The following is a 19,971-nucleotide window of genomic DNA, read 5'->3' as shown; positions in this document are numbered from 1 at the left end:
TCTCTCTCTCTCTCTCTCTCTCTCTCTCTCTCCCCTCTCCTCTCCTCTTCTTCTCCCCGCCCCTTTGTCTCTGCCTTCCTCTCTCTGTCTCTCTCTCTGTCTGTGTCTCCCCCTTCTCTCTTTGTCACTCTCTCATTCTGCCCCACATTCAGTCTGGAAAGAAAGACATAGGTGGAATGAATACAAATTAAGAGTTAAAGTTAGGGCCAGGTGCATACACCTCTAATCTCAGCTTTTGGGAGGCAGAGGCAAAGCCAGGCAGATCTCTGGGGCCAAACTAGTCTACAAAGAGAGCTGTTGATCAGCCGAGGCTACACAGAGAAACCATGTCTTGAAAAACCAAAACAAAGAAACAAACAAAAAACAAAAAAGAAGCCAAAGTTAGAGGACATTCAGTTAATGTAAGATTAATGTAAAGTTAATTCATAGGAGCCATTAATATGCCATAACCAGATTCACTAACTTTTAGAAGGGCTGGAAAGACTCCATTCTATTACTGGGTTTCAGACAGGACATCCCTAGCAGGCTAGACCTCACTCACTCTCGTGAGCCTCCTGCTCCACCTTCTAACAGCTTTAATGCAGTCATGCACCACTGTGCCCAGTGTGACCATGTAAACTGTGACAAGTTCCTCCTGTGTCTCTGAATGACATTCTCTGCAGGTGTCCCTGACAAGCCATCTTGAAGCTTAGTTTTTAATTGCCTTTATTGCTGGAATGTAGCTTTTTCTTCACGATCTGATCTCATGATGGAGAAGTAGCAGGCAGGACATAGCACCAAATTTAAGTAATAAGAGGTCTAGGAAGAAAATTCTCAGGCTAGATCTACTGTTGCATCTCAGGAGGACAGAGTGCCTATTGGTTTTGCTCTTGATGGGAACTTGTTTTTCCAGGACATGTATGCTTTTGCTCTCGGGTTTTGGGTGGAATGCTTTTCTGTATCATTCTTTCTTAGAAGTTCATGTTTATGATAGCCATCCTGTGGTTCCTGTTAAGTGCACAGACTTCCTAAATGAAAGAAGTGAGATTGTTTGCTTCCCTCCTGCAGGAGAATATCAACAGAGGGTTTCTGAAGAGAGGAATCTGAAGCCCATGTAGCAGAGTAGGAGTCTCTTCTTAAACATCTCTGAGGATGGGTGTGGCTTCCCAAATTAAGCTATGGGTGCTAGAAATGCCTAGCTCTCTTTCAATTTTCCTCTTTATTTATTATAAATAACTTATTATAGTGGCCTATCTATTATAATAGCAAGCAATGACTAAATCCATTCATTAGTCTAGAATAGGGAGAATAGTTCATAGAGCACACAGTGAGAGGGTGATGGACTAGGTGCTCGGCAGAGCATCACTTGAAGTCCAGGGGCCTTGAGCTGTGGGGGACTCCATAGTGGAGGAGCTCTTTTCTGCTTAGGGTGAGTTTCCTTATGGGCATCCTCATACAAAGTAACTTGTTCCATATGAGGGAGAACAGGCCATCTTGGCTACTGTACAGCTCTGGGAGTTTAATGTGGGTAACTGTGCATATAATTTATAACTATATGATTCCTAAGCAAGGAGGAGTCATATAGATGACAAATGAAGATGGTCCTGGTTGAACAATGTTCATGGTCATGGGACTGGAGTTGTGTTGTCTAGGTACAGCACTCCATAGCTAGTGGTTCAGGATTTCTGGATTAAAGTTGTGAAAATTTCTTAATGGGGTGGCTACAGGAATGAGCTAGCTCATGAGTAGTGTCCCTGTGTACTGGACACCAGCATTTCCAAAGTGATATATTAGCTCTAGTTTCTAAAACTTCAAGGACAATGACATACTGAAAAAAGATTTCTTAGAGAGTAAAGCTGTCTTAGGGAACTGCAGTTAGTATGCTGTTTTAATCATCAAACAAAACCTTATGTAGCTTTCTCCTATCTTCAGACTGGAAACATATTAAGAGTGAGCATAGACGCTAATAGAGAGTCCAGGTTTGTCTGATACTCCAAACACTCTGGGATTTCCTGCTCTTTGATGGCAATGTGTAACTTTAACTGCTCATGATCAGCCTCATTATCTTCAGAAGGGACATTGTTTATAGCACAAAGGTCTAGAAGCTTCGTTCTGATTTCTAGCTGTCTTTTTTCCTATTCATATTGCTGCTCCCCTCTATCTTCTGTTAAAATCCTCACCTTCCATGCCAGTGAGATGGCTCAGCAGGTAGGGGTGCTGCCACCATGCCTGACGACCCACCTGAGTTCAATCCCAGGAAGTCATGTGGTAGAAGGAGAGCCCAGAATCCTGTAGATTGTTCTTTAACTATAATCACACAGGCAGAAACATATGTAAATGCAATGAGTCTTGTAAAGTCTTCAGCTGCTTTTGACCCAGAAAGCATTTGACCTTTGACTTTTGGCATTCAGAGACTCTGTGACCACCTCCCCTTCAGGTCATGTGTTGTCTATGTTTGCAGAATCGCATCGCTAAGCGTAGCAGGAAGCTTGTGGACTATGACAGCGCTCGACATCACTTGGAGGCTCTGCAGAGTTCCAAAAGGAAGGATGAGAGTCGGATCTCCAAGGTAGGGGTGCATCCAGTGAGTGACTTCACTCTCCAAATCTTGAGACTTGTAGCAGCCTTGTTTTTAAAAATTGGACATTTCCCCTTTTTAACGGAAGACTGCAATCAGGATAGAATTCAAACTAAATCACAGTTTTCTAAGCCACTTTAATTAAAATAAGGTTTTTTTCATGTTATTATAAGTGAGATCCATGACTGACACATTTTGATCAGAATAAATTTGAGCCCTTTGCAGTGCTTCAAGCTCAAAGAAACCAAGGAGAGTTTCTGCACTTCTTTATGGTCCATGAACATTGCCAAAATATAGATTCAGGTGGGAGGCCAACCTTGGCATTCTTAGACAAAACTCCCAACTAAAAATAAGGCAGAAGCTACATTTGCATAACATCAGTTTCTTGGAGAAGATTCATTTCTGCAGCTCTTATCGTTGTAATAGTTATCTTTTTTAATGCTGTGATAAAACACCATGCCTAGGCAACTTGTAGAAGAAAGGCTTATTTGGGGCTTTGGGTATTGGACAGGTACGTATCCATCACCACCACAGTGGGGAAGTATGGCAACAGGCAGGCATAGCAATTGGAGCAGAAATCAGGGAGGTCACACTTTATATCACAAGCAGGAAACAGAGAAATCAAAGTCAAACTCTGCAAGTCTTTAAATTTCCAAAACCAGCCCCCCCCCCACCAGTGGCATATTTTTCTTCCATCAAGGTTATACCTCCCAAGCCTCTTAAACCTCATTACTGATTGAGAACCAGTTATTCAAATGCTGGAGGCTATGGGGATCATCTCATTCACGACATCACGATCTCGTCAACATTGCAGGTGCCTGCTAAATGATCAGCTCTTCACTCTTCCCTTGGATTGCAGTCTTGGTTTGTCTTCTCTACCACACACCATTGCCAAATCATCTTCCAACATGGCATCCCTAGATCAGGTTCCCGACTGCCTACCTCTCTTAGTGCTCCCTATTAGGAAAAAACAATCTCAATCCCTTAGTATAACAAGCAAGATCTTCAGTTTGGATACAAATTACGTGTCCACCTTTAACTTCCAAGTCTTTCCTTCTCTCCTTTCCTTCTTCTGTACACCCACCCTGAGCAGATCCTGCACGAATTACCCATCACTTCTCAAGCACATGCGATAGCAGCTGCCCTTCATGCAAAGCCTCACAGAGGCCAGGCTCTGTAGAGCACTTCATCTATGTTGCCTTTCTTTCCCTTGTATCCAAGTCAAGGCAGTACAAAAGGTAAATCTGTCGAGGTTGTACCATGGAATTCCAGCCTGTGGGTCATTGCTTTTTTATATGGTGAAGGGATGTTTTTCTCTGTAGTGTGTTCTACAGAAAATTATAAGTCTACCTTGAAAATATATCATGTAATGATTTAGACGTTCCATGGGGCTTTGACTTTTCTGCAAGAGCATTTATGAGTAGTATCCACAGCAGAGATTGGTAGAAGCAGTATAGCATTTTGTAGAGTTAACAAATCAGAACAAGCCTGGAAGAATAGTCACTGGCTTTCCTGTGAATCTTACCATTTCATATTTAATAGCAAGATGGAATGGTTCTCAACGAATATTTCTTCTCAAAACCTTCTCAGAGTACCACAAGACAATGCTTGCTTAATACAAAGTGATCTTTTCTGCATAGGAATGGTCCCTCTGTGTGCCAACATGCTGTGTGTCTTTTCTAGGCAGAAGAGGAGTTCCAGAAAGCTCAGAAAGTGTTTGAAGAGTTCAACGTTGACTTACAAGAAGAATTACCATCGTTATGGTCAAGGTAAATATGATTCTGCTCCAGTTTGCACATCCCACCTTTAGCAGTCCAAAAGAAGTGACTTCCCCCGTTGTCACCTTCCTTGTCTATAATCCCTCTGTGCTGGCTGGGAGAAGTTCTGCACCTATGATTTCCAATATGGAAACCACTAGTCACGTATACCTAATGAATACTCAGGATGTGGTTGGGGAGACTGAGGAATAAAATTTTATATTTATTTTGTTGTATCTCATTTTAATTAAATAGCCATATGTACTGGGTGAATATTTAGACCCTGATAGATTTCTCAGTGAATACTCAAATTCTAACTAGGAAAATTTTACCTAATCTTAGACTTACAGTAAGATCACTCCAGCTCTTGGTTGGATTTCCCTTATCCTTAGACCTCATCTAGTCTCTGACCTTGTTCTTTGGACTATTAGCCTGGGCTCTAATCCTGTGCCAAATGCTGTTCTTATTCACAGGCATTCCACAATTCTCACGGTATCAAGAGAGATTTATGTGACTTAATCCATTTTAATCACTCAGTGGTAAGACCAGGAAGTTGCTGGAAGTAGTGATGCCTTATGTTCCTTAGTTCTCATCAACAGTTCCATGCCACCAGCCCTTCAAACAACTCTGCCCGCCATTCTGTATTACTGTTAATCTCTTCCCCTACCTTCTAAATTGCTGGTGGCCCTGAAGAAAGTAACCACATATGTGAGCTTAATTTCCCTCTGCTTTTATCTGCAGCGCTCTTTAACTGAAATTGCACACAGTCCTGATTTTTCACAAGCACATAAGTTCTTTTGCTATTGACATTGCTCAAGCCTGAAAATGAAGTCATCAGTTTTAATCTTCAATGTCTCCTATGAGGAACTGCACAGGATAGGCCATAGAGCAGTGAACATGTACTTAGTGATAAATGCTTGAATTCCTGCATCAAACTCATGTTTGACATTCAGAAATTATTCACTGTGTCCTGTTGTGCTGTGGTGTTCATTGGGTCCTCAATTCTCTGTTTTCTGCATAATTATTCTATTTATTACTGAAGCTGAGTTATTGACATTAACTATTTTCAGGCCCAGTTTTTCTCTTCTATTCTGTCAGCTTTTACTTTACTCCTTTTTCAGATGTGCATATTACTAAGGATATTATCCTTATAAAATGTCCTATGTTTTTGTTTGCTTGCTTTGAGACCAGGTCTCATGTAGCCCAGGCTGGCTTTTAACTTGATTTATAGCAAAGGTTACCTTAAATTCCTGATCCTCTTGTATTATTTGGTCCTCACCCAAATAATCATACAGAAACTATATTAATTACAACATTTTGACCAATGGTTCAGGCATATTCCTAACTAGCTCTTACATCTTTAATTAACCCATGTCTATTAATCTGTGTATCGCCTCGAGGCTGTGACTTACCAGTAAGGTACTGGCGTCTTTCTCCTTTCATAGCTAAATGACTTCTCCCTGACTCCACCTTCTTTCCTCGCCTATCTCTGCTTGGATTTCCTGCCTTTCTATATTCTGCCCTGCCATGGGCCAAAGTAGCTTCTTAACGGTGATAAAAAATATTCACAAGATACAGTAAGGAATCCTACATCACTCTTGGCTTTTCCTCCAAATGCTGGGATTACAGGTGTACACCACCGCATGGAGCTATATAGTATCATCTTTTATCTTTCTTAATAAATGTTTGTCTGATACCTACTCCAACTCTCTGTTGCTCTCTCCTTACATGGTACCTTTCTCATCTCCCTTTTCTATTCTTTTTCTTTCACTCTGTTTGCATCTTTGAATCTAAAAGGTGGATGGTATTAAGCTTGATGCTTGTCTTTAGTTTGCTCTTTGTTTCTTTTGTTCTTTTAATTTCCATTGCTTCACTGCAAAGAAAATTGTTTCAAAAGTTTGGATGTATAAAGAAGAGAAGTAAGGTCCAGGAAGATGGCTCAGTCTATGAAGTGCTCCCCATGCAAGCATGAGAACCTGATGTCAGATTCCTATTGCCAAATAGAGCTGGGTGTAGTGGCATGCATTTGTACCAGCCTGAGGGCCAGAGATATGGCTTGCTGGAGTTTATCAACCATCAATCGGTCAATTGGTGAGCTACAGTTTCAGTGAGAGACCTTAGTATTGTTTCAAAATATGAGGTGAGCGGTCTACTTCCAGTCACCATATGCACACGCACAAATGTACACACACATATACATTGAAAGAAATAATCTACTACATAGAAGAAGATATAGATTGCAAAAGATTGTATTATTTATTTTAAATGGAAGTTTCTGTCACACCTGGTCCTGAAACTGTTCAGTTTCAAATACATACACAGAGGCTTATTAATCACAAACTATTTGGCTTATTAGCTCAGCCTTATTATTAGCTAGCTCTTATAAATTAAATTAACCCGCAATTCTTGTCTATGTTTAGCCACATTGCTTGAAACCTTTTCTCATTCAAGGCATTCTCATCTTGCTCCCTCTGCATCTGGCTGGTGACTGTCTCTGCCTTTCCTTTTCCCAGAATTCTCTTAGTCTGGTTATTCCACCTGTACTTCCTTCCTAGCTACTGACCAATCAGTGTTTTATTAAACTAATACGAGTGACAAATCTTTTAATGGGGGAATTGTTGGAGGTTGAACTTAGAGTCTCACTGACACTACACAACTATTCTACCTCCTACCTATATTTGTATTTTCACAAACTTGTGGTTCAAAGGACATGGCTATAAAGCATTGCTATAAGGAAGAAGGATGCTGTAGGGGATGCTTTATCTGAAGTTTTTGAAGTCAGTATTTGGTGAACAAATATTCCAAGCTGAAGAGGGCACACTTAAAGGCATAGATTTTAGATTCTTGGAACTGCTTTTAATTTTAAGGGCTTTTTATGTGTATGGATACACATGTGTTTCTAAGTACCATATGTGTCTGGTAGCCATGAAAGTCAGACAAAGGTGTCAGGTCCCCTAGAACTGGGAAGTTAAGGATGGTTGTGAGCTACCATGCAAGTGCTGGGAACTAAACTCAGATCCTCCGGAAGAGCAGTCAGTGCTCTTAACTGCTAAGGCATCTCTCCAGCTCCAGTTTTTTTGAAGTTTAACGTAAAGTATCATGAGGTTGATTGCAAAGCAAATGCTAAGGAGGGAATTATGGGGAGAGAGCAGAACTAAGACTAAGGTGAGATTCACTTATTTATCAGAGTTATTAACCACCACTGTGTATCTCTCTTCTTTAAGGTGTTATAGATCTTATACTGAAGGTTTTTTTTTCTTACAGCCTACTGTGAAGGGTAAATAGAAACAAAAAGTAAAATGTCAGACAAACTAGCATAATGGTGACTGACATTGCTGATTGGCCAGTGTAATTTCAGAGATGAGGAAAGCTTCCCTCAAAGATTTAGTACATGCTGACAATGAAGGTTTAGGGATGCACTGAGTCCCATCTTATGTGTGCTGTGTTTGAAGAACCATTAGGAAGTCTATTAAGGTAACAGCAAGTGGGTCTCAGAAAGGAGGGTAGGAAACACTTAGTATGGGTGATGCAGATGCCCAGATGCATGAGTGGCTGTGTGAAACCATGTGCAGTGTCAGGAAGCCCTGAAGGAAACCCTGAGAGGAAATAATCAGAGCTCTATCCGGGCCCTGAAGGGAAGCAGGACCTCGAGAAGTTGTGAACGAAGAACAGGCCAGTGATGAACATGTTCCGTGAGTGCCAGTTACAATAGGAAGATCAAGTTCAGGGGAAATAATGACATTTCACCTTTGCTAAACTTCCAAAGAAGGTTCAGTGACTGGAGGGATCAGAGGCTCCATGGCAAGGACTGATAACTCCGTCAGACGTGAGGAAACAGCACAGTGGATATCTGGTTTGAAAGTCTTGATTTTAGGATGAGCATGAGGAATCATGCAGCAAATATAGAGACTTGATAGAACAAGTTAATCTTTGAAAATCAACTTTTGTCACTTTGAGAAGATGGCAGTGCCAGTGGCATTAGAGGGATATTGTCCTGAGAATGTGTGGGATGAGTAGTGGATTGGAACTGTATGAGGGTGTTGATAGACTAGTCAGACAGGGCTGGGGGCTATTTTACATGATTCTGGCTTGAAAAGGACTGGACCCCCTTGGACTCTGTTGCCTGAAATAAATAGTGGCCTCATTCTCAGGATGAGAGACTCTGGTGCACCCAGTCATAAATAAGATGTCTTCATCAAGGTATTCCTCCCCTTAAGGCTCATGGATCTATGTAGAAGTGGCATACAGACTGTAAAAGACAGAGGTGATGGATGGTTCCTAGGAAGCAGCATCTTCTAGACACAATAGGATTGATGCACGTATGAACTCACACAGACTGTGGCAGCGTGCACAGGGCCTACACAGGCTCAAGTCAGACCCAAGTCCCAGCACTGAGGAGGGGAAATGATCACAGGCTCCCACCCCTAACCAAGAAGCTATCTGCAACTGGTACCTGCTGACAAAAAATAAAAAGCTAGTTTTCTCCAATGGAGTTTTATTGGGTACACATTACACTTAAAGGTTGGCCTTGGGCCCAGAAGCAGTTTGGAAACAAAACAAACCCGATGGTATTTTTGTAGACTTTTATTTGTCTTGTTTGGACATTTTTTTTGTCTTACTGGGTTTTTGCTTGTTTCATTTTGTTTTCTGTTTTTATGGTTTTGTGGAGTTTTTAAATTTGTGTGTTTTGCTTTTATTTGTTTTAGGGAGAGTGAGAAATAACATAAGGGAGAAAACATGATCAAAATATGTTGTTCGAAAAAATTTTGAATAAAAAGGTTTACAAAAAGCCAGAAAGAGGTAGTAATTATACACAAGTTTTAAAAATAGAGTCACAGATACTTGCAAATGCAATAAAGGATTTTTGCCTGGGAATGATTAGATGTGAGACCCTGGGTTGCCCCAATTCACAGATGGAGCAATGAGAATGAGGCATAGATCTGGCATAGATGTGGAAGAACAAGCATAATTAAGATGTCTGGGCCATTCTATGTGTACCTGCTTTTATGGTAGATAGTAGCCTGGGTGTAGAGTTCTGTTGGGTTAGTGTCATGAATGAGTGAAAGAGAGTGAACCCATGAGACTTGGCCTATGCAGAGTGGTTGGGATGGGTTTGCAGCTTAGATGTGAAAAGGTTAAATATTTAGCAGCCGAAGTGTGATTGGGTTCAGCATCTGGAGAAAAGTTGCGAGAAGACTCCCCTTTCTGTACCCATCTCCATGGCAGGAAATGTGGTAGAAACATAGGGGAAGCCATGTCCTCCTCCACCTGATGTTCAGAATTCTCTTGGTGCATCCTGGAGAAAACGGTGTATAGGTTTGCATATGCCATCTGCTCTGTTTCCAAATATTTCCTTCATTTATGAGAACAAAATACTTCTGTGATGCCAACATGGTGATGGTGATTTAAAAACAATATTTTGACAACTAATCAGAAACATCATGATGATGCCATAAACCAGGCATTTTGGGAGAACTGGTAAAGACTCAAGACCCATTATTATGAAGAACTTGTGAAATGAGCCTTCCAAGAAAATATAGGCACTCAGAGCATAACATCCTGTAAATGTGTACTTCACTGCTGTTCTCGCTAGCATTTCATAAATCAAGACAGTCAGAATGCACCCCTCCAATGGCTTTTTCATTTGTCTGTTCATTTGTTCATTTATTTGTTCATTCATTCATTGCTCACTCACTCAAAATATTTACTACGTGCATTCTGGGCCCTAGGTGCCGTGTCAGGGGCCAAGACTGCAATTGTGAACAAGTCCATGGCCCCTGTTGAAAACAGTCTCTGTTTTCGTATATTGGAGAAAGCTTATATATATTAAGTTGTATCATCACCACTATGACCATATTTTCTAAATTAACACATGCTACTTAATTTCTAAATTCTAAAATCAAACACAATATTATAAAAGTTTACATGCTTGTTTAATTATTTAAAATACAGTATTTCTTTCTGGTACTATACCAATTGTTTCTCTCAGAGAAATAAAAATTCAACATGAAAATGTAGTGTCTTAGTTCCTGTTACTGTAATAAAATACTGGGACAGCAGCAACTTAAGGGTAAATGGTTTGTCTCCAGACCCAAGTTATGGTCCATTGGGGCAGAGCTGGAGGGAGGAAGTCACATTATATCCACAGCCTAGAGAAGATGACAATAACTGAATATATGTCAATATTCAGCTAATTCTGACCACTCTTACACAGTTCACGACTCCCTGCATAGGGAATGGCGTCACTCACAATGGGCAGATCTTCTCACCTCATTTAACAGAATCAAGATAATACCCACAGTAATATCCAGAGGCTTGTCTCCTAACTGCTTCTAAAGTCTGTCAAGTTGAAAATTTCAGACCAAGTATCACAAGTACATATTAGTTTTTCTTTTTTGATAACTTTATTAGTGATTTAATACGGTAAATGCAACAGCCTTTATCAATGGATAGTAAAAGTACACTAAGAAATATGTCCAAAATATGCATAGGTGATAACAACAAGGGAGAAAATACTTGAACAAAAATGTTGTCTTTAACTAATCAAAAATTCAAACTTGAAATATGCAAGTTTTCAGTAGCAAACTTATGGATATTACATCAAACAATATTCAAAGTTAAGAAGGAAAATGGCTCAGCCGATAGAAACTGTTTGACAAGGACATCAAAGCTTCCTTATCCAAACTTCTCACTAGAATTTGCAAATGTGAAACATATTATAAGGAAATATTGAGCCAGGCATAAAATTTCATTCATTGCTCTTCTCTGTAATTTTATCATAAAAGAAACTCTATACAATATTCACCATCGTGGTTTGAATGAAAATTATCCCCTGTAGTGTTCAGCATTTGAGCACTTAATCCCTGCTGGTGGCGCTGTTTGTGGAGGTTTAAGTGGTGAGGCCTTGCTAGAGGAAGTGTGTCACCGGGGATGGTCTACGTGAGGTTAAGTCCTCACCTTACGGTCAGTGCGTCTGCTTCATGATAGCTGTTAAAGATGTGGTCTCAGATCCCTGCTACTGCTGTCATGCTCTCCCCACCCTCTGGATTCTCACTGCCCTGGAACTGTAAGCCCAAATGAACTGACATTGTCCTGGTTTATCAAAGCAGAAGACAAACATCTACCTATCTTCTTGGCCAGCCTATGTGTGTCCTCTCAAGCAGATGTTTGCGGCTGATCTTTGGCTGTTTGTGCCCACATCCATCATTATTTTATGTTTATTCACATATAAACTACTGTGGCATCTTGCCATTCCCATGTGGTTTTATATTTTGTTTTTATAATTTAAATATAATTGGTATAAATGCTCAATAGTTAAGCTGCTTGGTACCACTTGAGCCCGCCATGATGGGTGTACCCAGAGGTAGGTTGGTTTTGTTGAGTAATTACACAAAGAAAAGATTGATTAGAATCTAAGAAAGGGATTACACATTCCAGTTTGCTCCTCCAGAAACATTTCTCTAAAAACACCACAGCAAGTGGTTTCCTCTGTATGGCATTATCAGAGAGTCCACACTGTCTCTCCTTTCCCATATAGCTATGTCTGACCTTGTCTCTTCGAATTCAAGCTCAAAATATGTCCTCTTTCCTATCTCAAAGCATGGCTACATACTTCCTCTGATCTGTAAATAAATGTGACTTACAGCCCACCATTGAGAACCATCTGCTTCCCAGCTCTTGGTCTCAGATCTGAGTCCTAACTGTTGCCCAAACACACTATGCCAGGGTTTTCATTACTGTAGTCTATATGCCTAAGTATGTGTATGTGTGCAAATATATATATATTTGTCTCCTGTATCTGTGGAGAATTGGTTCCCAGGACCCCCAGGGGAAGCAAAACTCCATGGCTGCTGAAGCCTGTTACATAAAAAACGATGTGGTATTGGTGCATGATCTTCTCTCACATCCTCCTGTGCACTTGCAATCAGCTCTAGATTGCTTAGAAGACTTAATACCATGACAACATGGTGCAAAGAGCTGTTGTGAATCGTTCGGAAAATAAGATGGAGAAAATAGTCTCTGTTCAGTGCAGATGCCATCTGTTTTCTAATGGTTTTGATGCATGCATGGTTGAACCATAATAGAAAGAATACAGATATGGATATATATCCGTGTGTGTGTGTGTGTGTGTGTGTGTGTGTGTGTGTGTGTGTGATTTAGAGGTCCATCAGCATGTGTGTATATGTGAAATATGGGATTTAAAGTCAGTTACTATAAAAATATGTGAAATCAGGGTCATGTGGTGACTGTGGGCATAGGAAATGAAGGTAGTGTGGCAGGGATTTAAGGTACAAGATAAAGCACAAGAAAATAATGCCTTATTGATGGGGCAGACTTACCACTTAATTACCGCTTCATTTCAGAGTTTTTAATTTTTAAATCTGGCTCCAAGTTTTTGTTTTAGTTAAAATTCAAAAGCACCTAATTTAAGCAGAATTTGCTGATATTGAAATAACAAAAGTCATTGTTTTAAAAATTTCTTGTAAAGTATTCTATGATTTTCTATTACCTTTTCCTCTTTGGGGGTTTTGATACTGGTTTTCTCTTCCCATGAATTGCCTGACACTGGACAGTTAATCCCCATTTACTTTTTCTAGTAAATGAGGATAGCAGTCCCAGGGGATTGACATGAGAAGCAAGGGAAGGAACAAATAAAACACCTTGATCAACCTTCATGGTTTCTCCATTTCTTCTCCCTGGAATCCTATGCACTGACGGGCTCAGCTTAAGCAAGAGAAGATCACCGAGTGTCCTTTTGTCTGAGTCTTTACTTAGTTTTTTTTTTTTTTAAATTGAGAGTTCAGATCTAATTTAAAAATCAGGACACTAGTTATTTTTGAGAATGTCATTGAAACAATAAAATGAATTAAAGTTGTCACTCAGATAATTCTTTTAAAAAAAGAATTAAGTAAAATAGAGTCCAGATACTTTTTGTTTGGAATTTATCCTGGGGTGACAAGCTAAGTCTCCATTTGCCTTAGGAACCACAGATGAAGACAGATGGGATTTGCCTCATGTCCCAGCACCATTCCCATAACTTTCCCTTTACAAATGTGTCTGAGATGTTGCCAGTCGGAAGCTTGTGTGCTCGACAGCTAAGAAAAGTTAGGCTTGCTCTAAGATGTTGTTAAATCCAATGTTGTTCAAAATCACGTATAGAAAACAGTCCTAAGATGTTTAATTGCCATTAAAATCCATTTTTTGCTAACTAATCTCTCTTATATTTGTGTTTCCCCATGGTAGGCGAGTTGGCTTTTATGTCAATACTTTCAAAAATGTCTCCAGCCTTGAGGCCAAATTTCACAAGGAAATTGCGGTGGTGAGTGATGGTAGCTGTTTACCTTATCAAGGGCAGTGCAAAGGGAGCAGAGGGTGTGGCCTAGCATCCCTGACTAATGCACCCTCTTACAAGGCTCCTGGAGAGGCAGTTTGTTAATACTCTCTGCACATGCTTTCTGTTAGTTGTCAACACACAGCTCCCTACACCCTCCGAGGGTCTTGTCAAAGCCTCACTTTCTTGTTTTTTCTCTTCTGTTGGTTAAAGTCAGAATGTCAAGTGATGTTCTAAACTAATGAAAAATTGATCTCAAGATATTCAGAAAAGCATCAGCCATGTTGCTAACTACTCTTTTTGTCATTCCTCAGGGCAGCCTGAGGACTACTTCTAATAGAGTTAAAATGAACAATCTGTTTTTCTCTTCTGCTTCATATTAGAGTGAATACATAATTGATTGACTCAGCATTTGGTTTACTTCAGCTTGGCTGTAGACTTTAAATTTGGTATATGGGATTTCAAGTGCTCTGAGACCAATCTACTTCTTAGAACAATTATAGCTTCTCATTAAACAGTTTCTTTCTAAGGGAGAATGGCATGGGTGGGCACTAGGATGTCCTGTGGCTAATAGGCCTCTGTCCCCTTAGCTTTGCCACAAGCTCTATGAAGTGATGACAAAACTGGGCGATCAGCATGCTGACAAGGCCTTCAGTATCCAAGGAGCTCCCAGGTAGGCCACTGCCCCTCAGAGCTCTCTCTGTTCCGTGTGCCAGTGATGTGCTGTGTGCTGAGTTATCTGGACTCTGGAGACCACATCTTTCTGTTTTATTCACCTTGTAAAGGTCCAAAAGGAACCTTCCTACCTGGGGAGTCATCCTAAGCATAGATTTAGGGCTTTTACATTTCCTTTTGGCCTTCAGTTGCCTCAATATGCTACTGGTCACAGTAGACCTAAGTAACTGCCTCTGATTTACATGGGGCCCGAGAGCAATGGTATGGGATAGGGATCATTTCTACCTCTTACTTTATCTGAATAGGAAAAAAATCAAAACTCCAAAGTTTTGTGCTGATTATTATCTGCTGAAGGAAGGAAAGAAGTGGAAGAGAACTCTCCACCCTCTGCCTCTGCTTTGGCATTTACTGCACAACACGGCTCTGTTATGACTCTACTGTAGGATGCTGTTAATGTGCCAATCACAGGCGAAGGGCCCAGTGGCACATCTTAGCTGTTTTCCTTGGTTTGATTGCCCACTTTCTCTTATGATTTTGAAGTCTCTTTTACCCACCCATGCTTAGCAAACCTTGAACTAAAAGTCAGAAGCCCTTTAGGTTCTAGTCATGTGCCTCTGTGGTTAATTTGTTTTGTTTTTCTTGTTGAAGTCCAACAACCTCTGCAGTTAAAAAAAGCATATTTAAAAAATATCTATAGAAAAAGTGGGCTGCTGTGGAATGAAATGGTTTCTAAGGTGATGTTCAGTTCTAAGATTCTACACTTGTGGTTTTTTTTTTAAATTGAATTTATTGAGCTCTACATTTTTCACTTATATTTTTTATGCCAGTCATTGTAAACACTCATAGGAATATATTTATAGAATCGTTCATAGCCACATGCAGTCCCAACCTCTGCATATGTCAGTGTGCGACGGCTGCTGTTTTGATCACTTATTACTTCTTAGGGTGGCCATAGATGTAGCCCCTGCTATGGCTGCCAAAGGAGCAAGTGTGTCTTCTCTCTCCAAAGGAAGGACATGATCTAAAAGAAGCCAAGAAGGGGACAGAATTATGGCTCTAACATTGGTTTTTTATTATTAAGCTAGAAACAAGAGAAGAGTAAGAATATCAAAATGACTTTTTGGATCTTATGAAAGTAAAGTGTGTTAAGAAACTGAGTGGCTTCCTCACATGGAAACAAAAGCCAGCAATGCTTTTGAAAATACCAATTTCAAAATCGTCTAAAGCAAGAAGTAGGGTCATGACCACTTAACAAGTGTCTCTTCCTCTTTTTGTCCTTCTTTTTTCTTATTCTTACTCTTTCTTTTTATTTATTTATTTTTATTCCTCTGCAGAGCAAGGTGGTGAGTGAGCTCTGTGGGCAATTTCTAGACTAGAGCCTAGGCTGGGGCTGTTTCAGTTATGTAGAGCAGCGGTTCTCAACCTGTGAGTTGTGATCTCTTTGGGCGGTCACATAACAGATATCTTGCATCTGATCTATTTACATTATGATTCACGACAGCAGCAAAATGACAGTCTATAAAGTAGCAATGAAACAAAATTTATGTGGGGTCACCACAACATGAGTATTTACAGGTGGCAGCCTTAGGAAGGTTGAGAACCACTGATATAGTGTCTCCTCTCTGAAGAACCCAGCTCCCTTAGTTCTTGAATGTGTAGACCATGCTGCTCTGTTTGTACTCTTATGTAGGTCACAGACTCTGTTCCCTCTGGCTGCTGTCGTTAGACGTTCTTAGAGAGTAGGATGTGTCCCGGTTGCCATCTGAGTCATTGTGTAAAGCTGTTCCCAAGCACCTGGCAAGGTGCCTAGAACATGGTGGCTTCTCGGCAAGTTGTGGAATCTCACCTGTCATGTGGTCTGCTGGCACATTGCAAGGTGTCCGAGTTAGTCATTGTTTCATAAAGCATCAAAACAAGTAGTTGGTGCCTCCTCAAATGGAATCAGAAAGCACTCCCATGCAAGATTTATTAACACTCCCTTCAGATGCCTTGGAAAATGAAAGTGACAGTTTGCTGCGTAATTGTCTATAGATTGCAGCATGATTTGATTCTCCTGTGTATCAAAGGCGAAGCTGGTTTTACTACTACTGCCTATGTCAGGAAATCTTTGAAGCTTGTTTGGCATGTGGAGAGAACAAGACATTTGTACTACGCTCTAAATGCAAATATAGTAAAACTCTAAGTGTCTTTCTTTTTTTTAACACTCTGCCTTTTGCATATTTAAAGTGGGATCAATATTGCAAGGCTGCTCTGAAGAAAGAGACAATGCCTGGCTGGGTTCTGGTTCCTAGGGAACAACAAGTGGGGCCAGTTATCAGTATCCGTTACTATTGCTAATAATTAGAATTAGTCTGGAAGTAGGGAATATGAAAATTGATATGAAGCTTCAGGGTTTCTCTGGGATAAAGCATCTTGGGTTGCAGAAGTCCTGCTTCTCAGAAGGCCTCTTGCTCAATTCTCTGTGTTTATCAAGTGATTCAGGTCCTCTTCGCATTGCCAAGACACCATCACCCCCAGAGGAGCCTTCGCCTCTGCCCAGCCCAACAGCCAGTCCCAACCACACACTAGCGCCTGCCTCTCCTGCCCCAGTGCGACCCAGGTCACCTTCACAGGTAGGACATGTGTACCGGTGTCATGGTAGAACTCACGGGGAAGTGATTTTCTCTGGGATCATCCTGTGGTGACCAGGCATTAGAAAATGCTTCTGTGGGAAGACCAAAGTGTGAAACAGTAGACATTATTACTACCACTATGGAATGAGTCTGCTTTTCTATTTGATTTTTACCTTTTCTTCTATACTCAGTGTTTGAGTCCTTTGGACTTTCTTGCCCATCCCCAGCTTCTTGGACCAGAATGTATTCATCTCTACATTCTCTTAGAATCCCTCCTTTCAGAGACTGGGGATCTGTTCAGTGATGAAGAACTCGCCTGGCTTGCCCCATGCTCTGAGTTCAATTACCAGGCTTAAAAACAAAAATCGCCCTGGGGTCAAGGCCTGCCCAGGACTGCAGTAAGGTTTAGTATTCCATCACCCATATTGTGTTACATGTGAGTTGTGGACCCTCAGCAAAAACCTGGCACAAGTTCAAAGAAACTGTGAAGACCAGGAAAAGGGAACTGGAAAGAGGGAAAAAAATACTTTTGATTTCCCTACATTGAGCAAAAATAATATTTCTGTAGGGACATTTAACATCCAAGGTCCAGTATAAGCTTTCATAAACATCGTTGGAGCTAGAAAGTTGTAAGAAGGTATGTGTAATAGAGTCTAAAGTTCTCATTTCAAAATCCTGGAGTACAAATTGAAGTGGAAGCTGCTTCTGGTTTGTCTCATTGATTCAACTGGAGAAAAACAAACAAAAAACCAACTGGTTTAATTTTTGTTTTAAAATTCCTGTTTTCTGCTGACAAGAGAAATCATTTGTAGTTGAACTGAGAATGTATGGCTTCCATGTGGGATCATAGTTCCTGCAGCCCTGGGCAGTGCTCAAACTGAGGTGTATGGACTCTTCTCTCATGACCTGACTTCTCCTGAAAGTCAGTGTTCAGAAGCCACCCACATGAATCAAGTAGGCTTACACCTATGTACACCTCAGTTCATTCAGAAGTCTGTCTTCTCACTTTGCTGTGCTCATGTGACCCTTTCTCAAAGATGTTACAAACAACGCCTTTGGCTACCATGTTTATGTTTAATGCTTCCTAGACAAGGAAAGGGCCTCCTGTCCCACCTCTGCCTAAAGTGACCCCAACGAAAGAACTGAAGCAAGAGAACATCATCAACTTCTTTGAGGACAACTTTGTTCCAGAAATCAATGTGACGACACCTTCGCAGGTGAGTTCCAAGGGAAGCTGGGACGTTTATGAAAGGACTGTGGTGGGAGGGATTTTTAAGTCAGCTTCAGTGAAAGTAGCAGCTATTTGTGCTGCTAGTAAAAATTTGTCACTTGGGCTTGCTTTATTACTTTGTGTAAACAAAGGATTATTATATACACAATGTATAGAATTTGAATATTCTAATATTTATTGAGTAGAATATTACTTATTACAGTATATATTGAAAAGTATAAAATGAAGAAGAGTTGCTGTCATCTTACTGTTGCAACATAACCACGCAAACACTCTGGCATGTTTTCTTTCTATCTGACTTCCCTCCCTTGAGGATTTATCAATTTCACATTTGAAAAAGTAGGCTGTGTTGTTAGGAAGTCCTGACATTGCAACTTCAGTTTACTGGGCATTTTATGTCATACAGTATTGTCTTTACAGAAGCATTGAACCTTGCTATCCTATCAGCTGGAAGTACCAACTTCTGACTCTTAGTTACACGTTAATTTCCAGGTTACATCAGCCCACCCATTTGCAACTAGCTAGAGACACGTTCTTTCTTTTTTTCTACACTAACAATTGCACTGAGCATATTTTAGGGTGGCTTGTCCTTGCTCAGTTGAGTTTACCACCCTTAGCATCCTCTCAATTCCATCACAAGTAGGGACTTTAGTCCACTAGAAGCCTGTGTACTTAGCCAAGGACATCCTGTCTAGGAGATGAGGCTACTTAAATGGCAAGAAGGTGACACACAGAGTAGGTCGGAAGTAAAGACGAGGCTCAGAAGTGTTCTTTCCTTTTAAGTGTTTTTATTTGAAGTTTTTTCTGGCTCCCTTACAAGGACCCTCATGGCGGGGAGAGGAGAAATCAAGGTACTTTTGAAAATTGCAGATGCCAGGAGAGTCCTTAAGTACTTCTGGGAGCATCAACTCTTGCTAGTATTGTTGAGTGAAGGAGATGGGAAACAGGGTTAGTTAGGGGATGGAAGCCTTAGATGATTTTGAAATTACTACCCACCAGAGACATATAGAAGTTTGTTGGGGGTGAGGGACATCATTTAACCTGTTTTCTTTTAATTTAAGAAAAAGAGAGAAAAGGGATTCTGGTTTTTGCTTTTGTTTTGTTTGATCTGAGAAGCACCCTAGCTCCAGTTGCTGGATCATAGAGTGTGATATCCAATGTTTCCATCCACCAAATGACCCCTGGTTCCACATTAAGATGTGCAGAGATGGGAAATGGGATTTATATTTTGGTTTGTAATCATGGGTTATTAAGTGAAAAAAAAAATCTAGCTTTATTTCAAATGGAAACCGCCTTTTCTGCAGTGTTTTAACAGTTTCCTTGGTTGCTTGTCCTTCTGTGGCTGAAAGCAGTACTGTGTCATTTTATCACACCCAGCAGCCACTAGTCTTGAGACCTCGCTCTGAGAGATTCTGTTTTGATCAGTCGGAAGTCTACATGGTCTAAATCAGCAATGCTGAGCCGATGGTCCAAGCTGGTGTTGCTGAGCTGACTATTACATTCAATTAACAGATTCTGTTCACGGAACTGTTCAGCCAAGCCAAGACATGATAACTGCCCCCACTTAAAGCCATCTGACTGTTTTAATGTTTCTTGTAGGATTTTTTGAACACATACATGTTATGTGCTTGTAATATTAGATGCATTGAAAGGTCTGTATATCAGGGAATATATTATTGTTGAAATATGAGCGGCGGGGCTGCGTCCCCGGCACCCAGCCGCCCACATGGCTAGCTTAGCTTATGCCCCGAAATAATTACACGGAAACTGTATTCTTTTAATCACTGCCTGACCCATTAGTTCCAGCC

General features: G+C 40.6%; 1 protein-coding gene across 3 annotated transcripts in view; it reads left to right on the top strand.

Moving 5' to 3' along the window:
• Amph (amphiphysin) overlaps positions 1-19,971 on the top strand; it is a 184,264-nt gene that overhangs the window by 122,310 nt on the left and 41,983 nt on the right. For all 3 annotated transcript variants that reach the window (XM_005371896.2, XM_005371894.2, XM_005371892.2), the window contains exons 6-11: positions 2,441-2,548; positions 4,241-4,326; positions 13,558-13,633; positions 14,236-14,318; positions 16,794-16,932; positions 18,021-18,149. In XM_005371896.2, the coding sequence (XP_005371953.1) occupies positions 2,441-2,548; positions 4,241-4,326; positions 13,558-13,633; positions 14,236-14,318; positions 16,794-16,932; positions 18,021-18,149 (621 nt within the window). The remainder of the gene's footprint in view (positions 1-2,440; positions 2,549-4,240; positions 4,327-13,557; positions 13,634-14,235; positions 14,319-16,793; positions 16,933-18,020; positions 18,150-19,971) is intronic.

The sequence above is a fragment of the Microtus ochrogaster genome, unplaced genomic scaffold (genome assembly GCF_000317375.1).
Source record: "Microtus ochrogaster isolate Prairie Vole_2 unplaced genomic scaffold, MicOch1.0 UNK135, whole genome shotgun sequence".
Lineage (NCBI taxonomy): Eukaryota > Metazoa > Chordata > Mammalia > Rodentia > Cricetidae > Microtus > Microtus ochrogaster.
The sequence above is the reverse complement of the archived record's forward strand: the minus strand, read 5'-3'. Positions and strand labels throughout refer to the sequence as shown.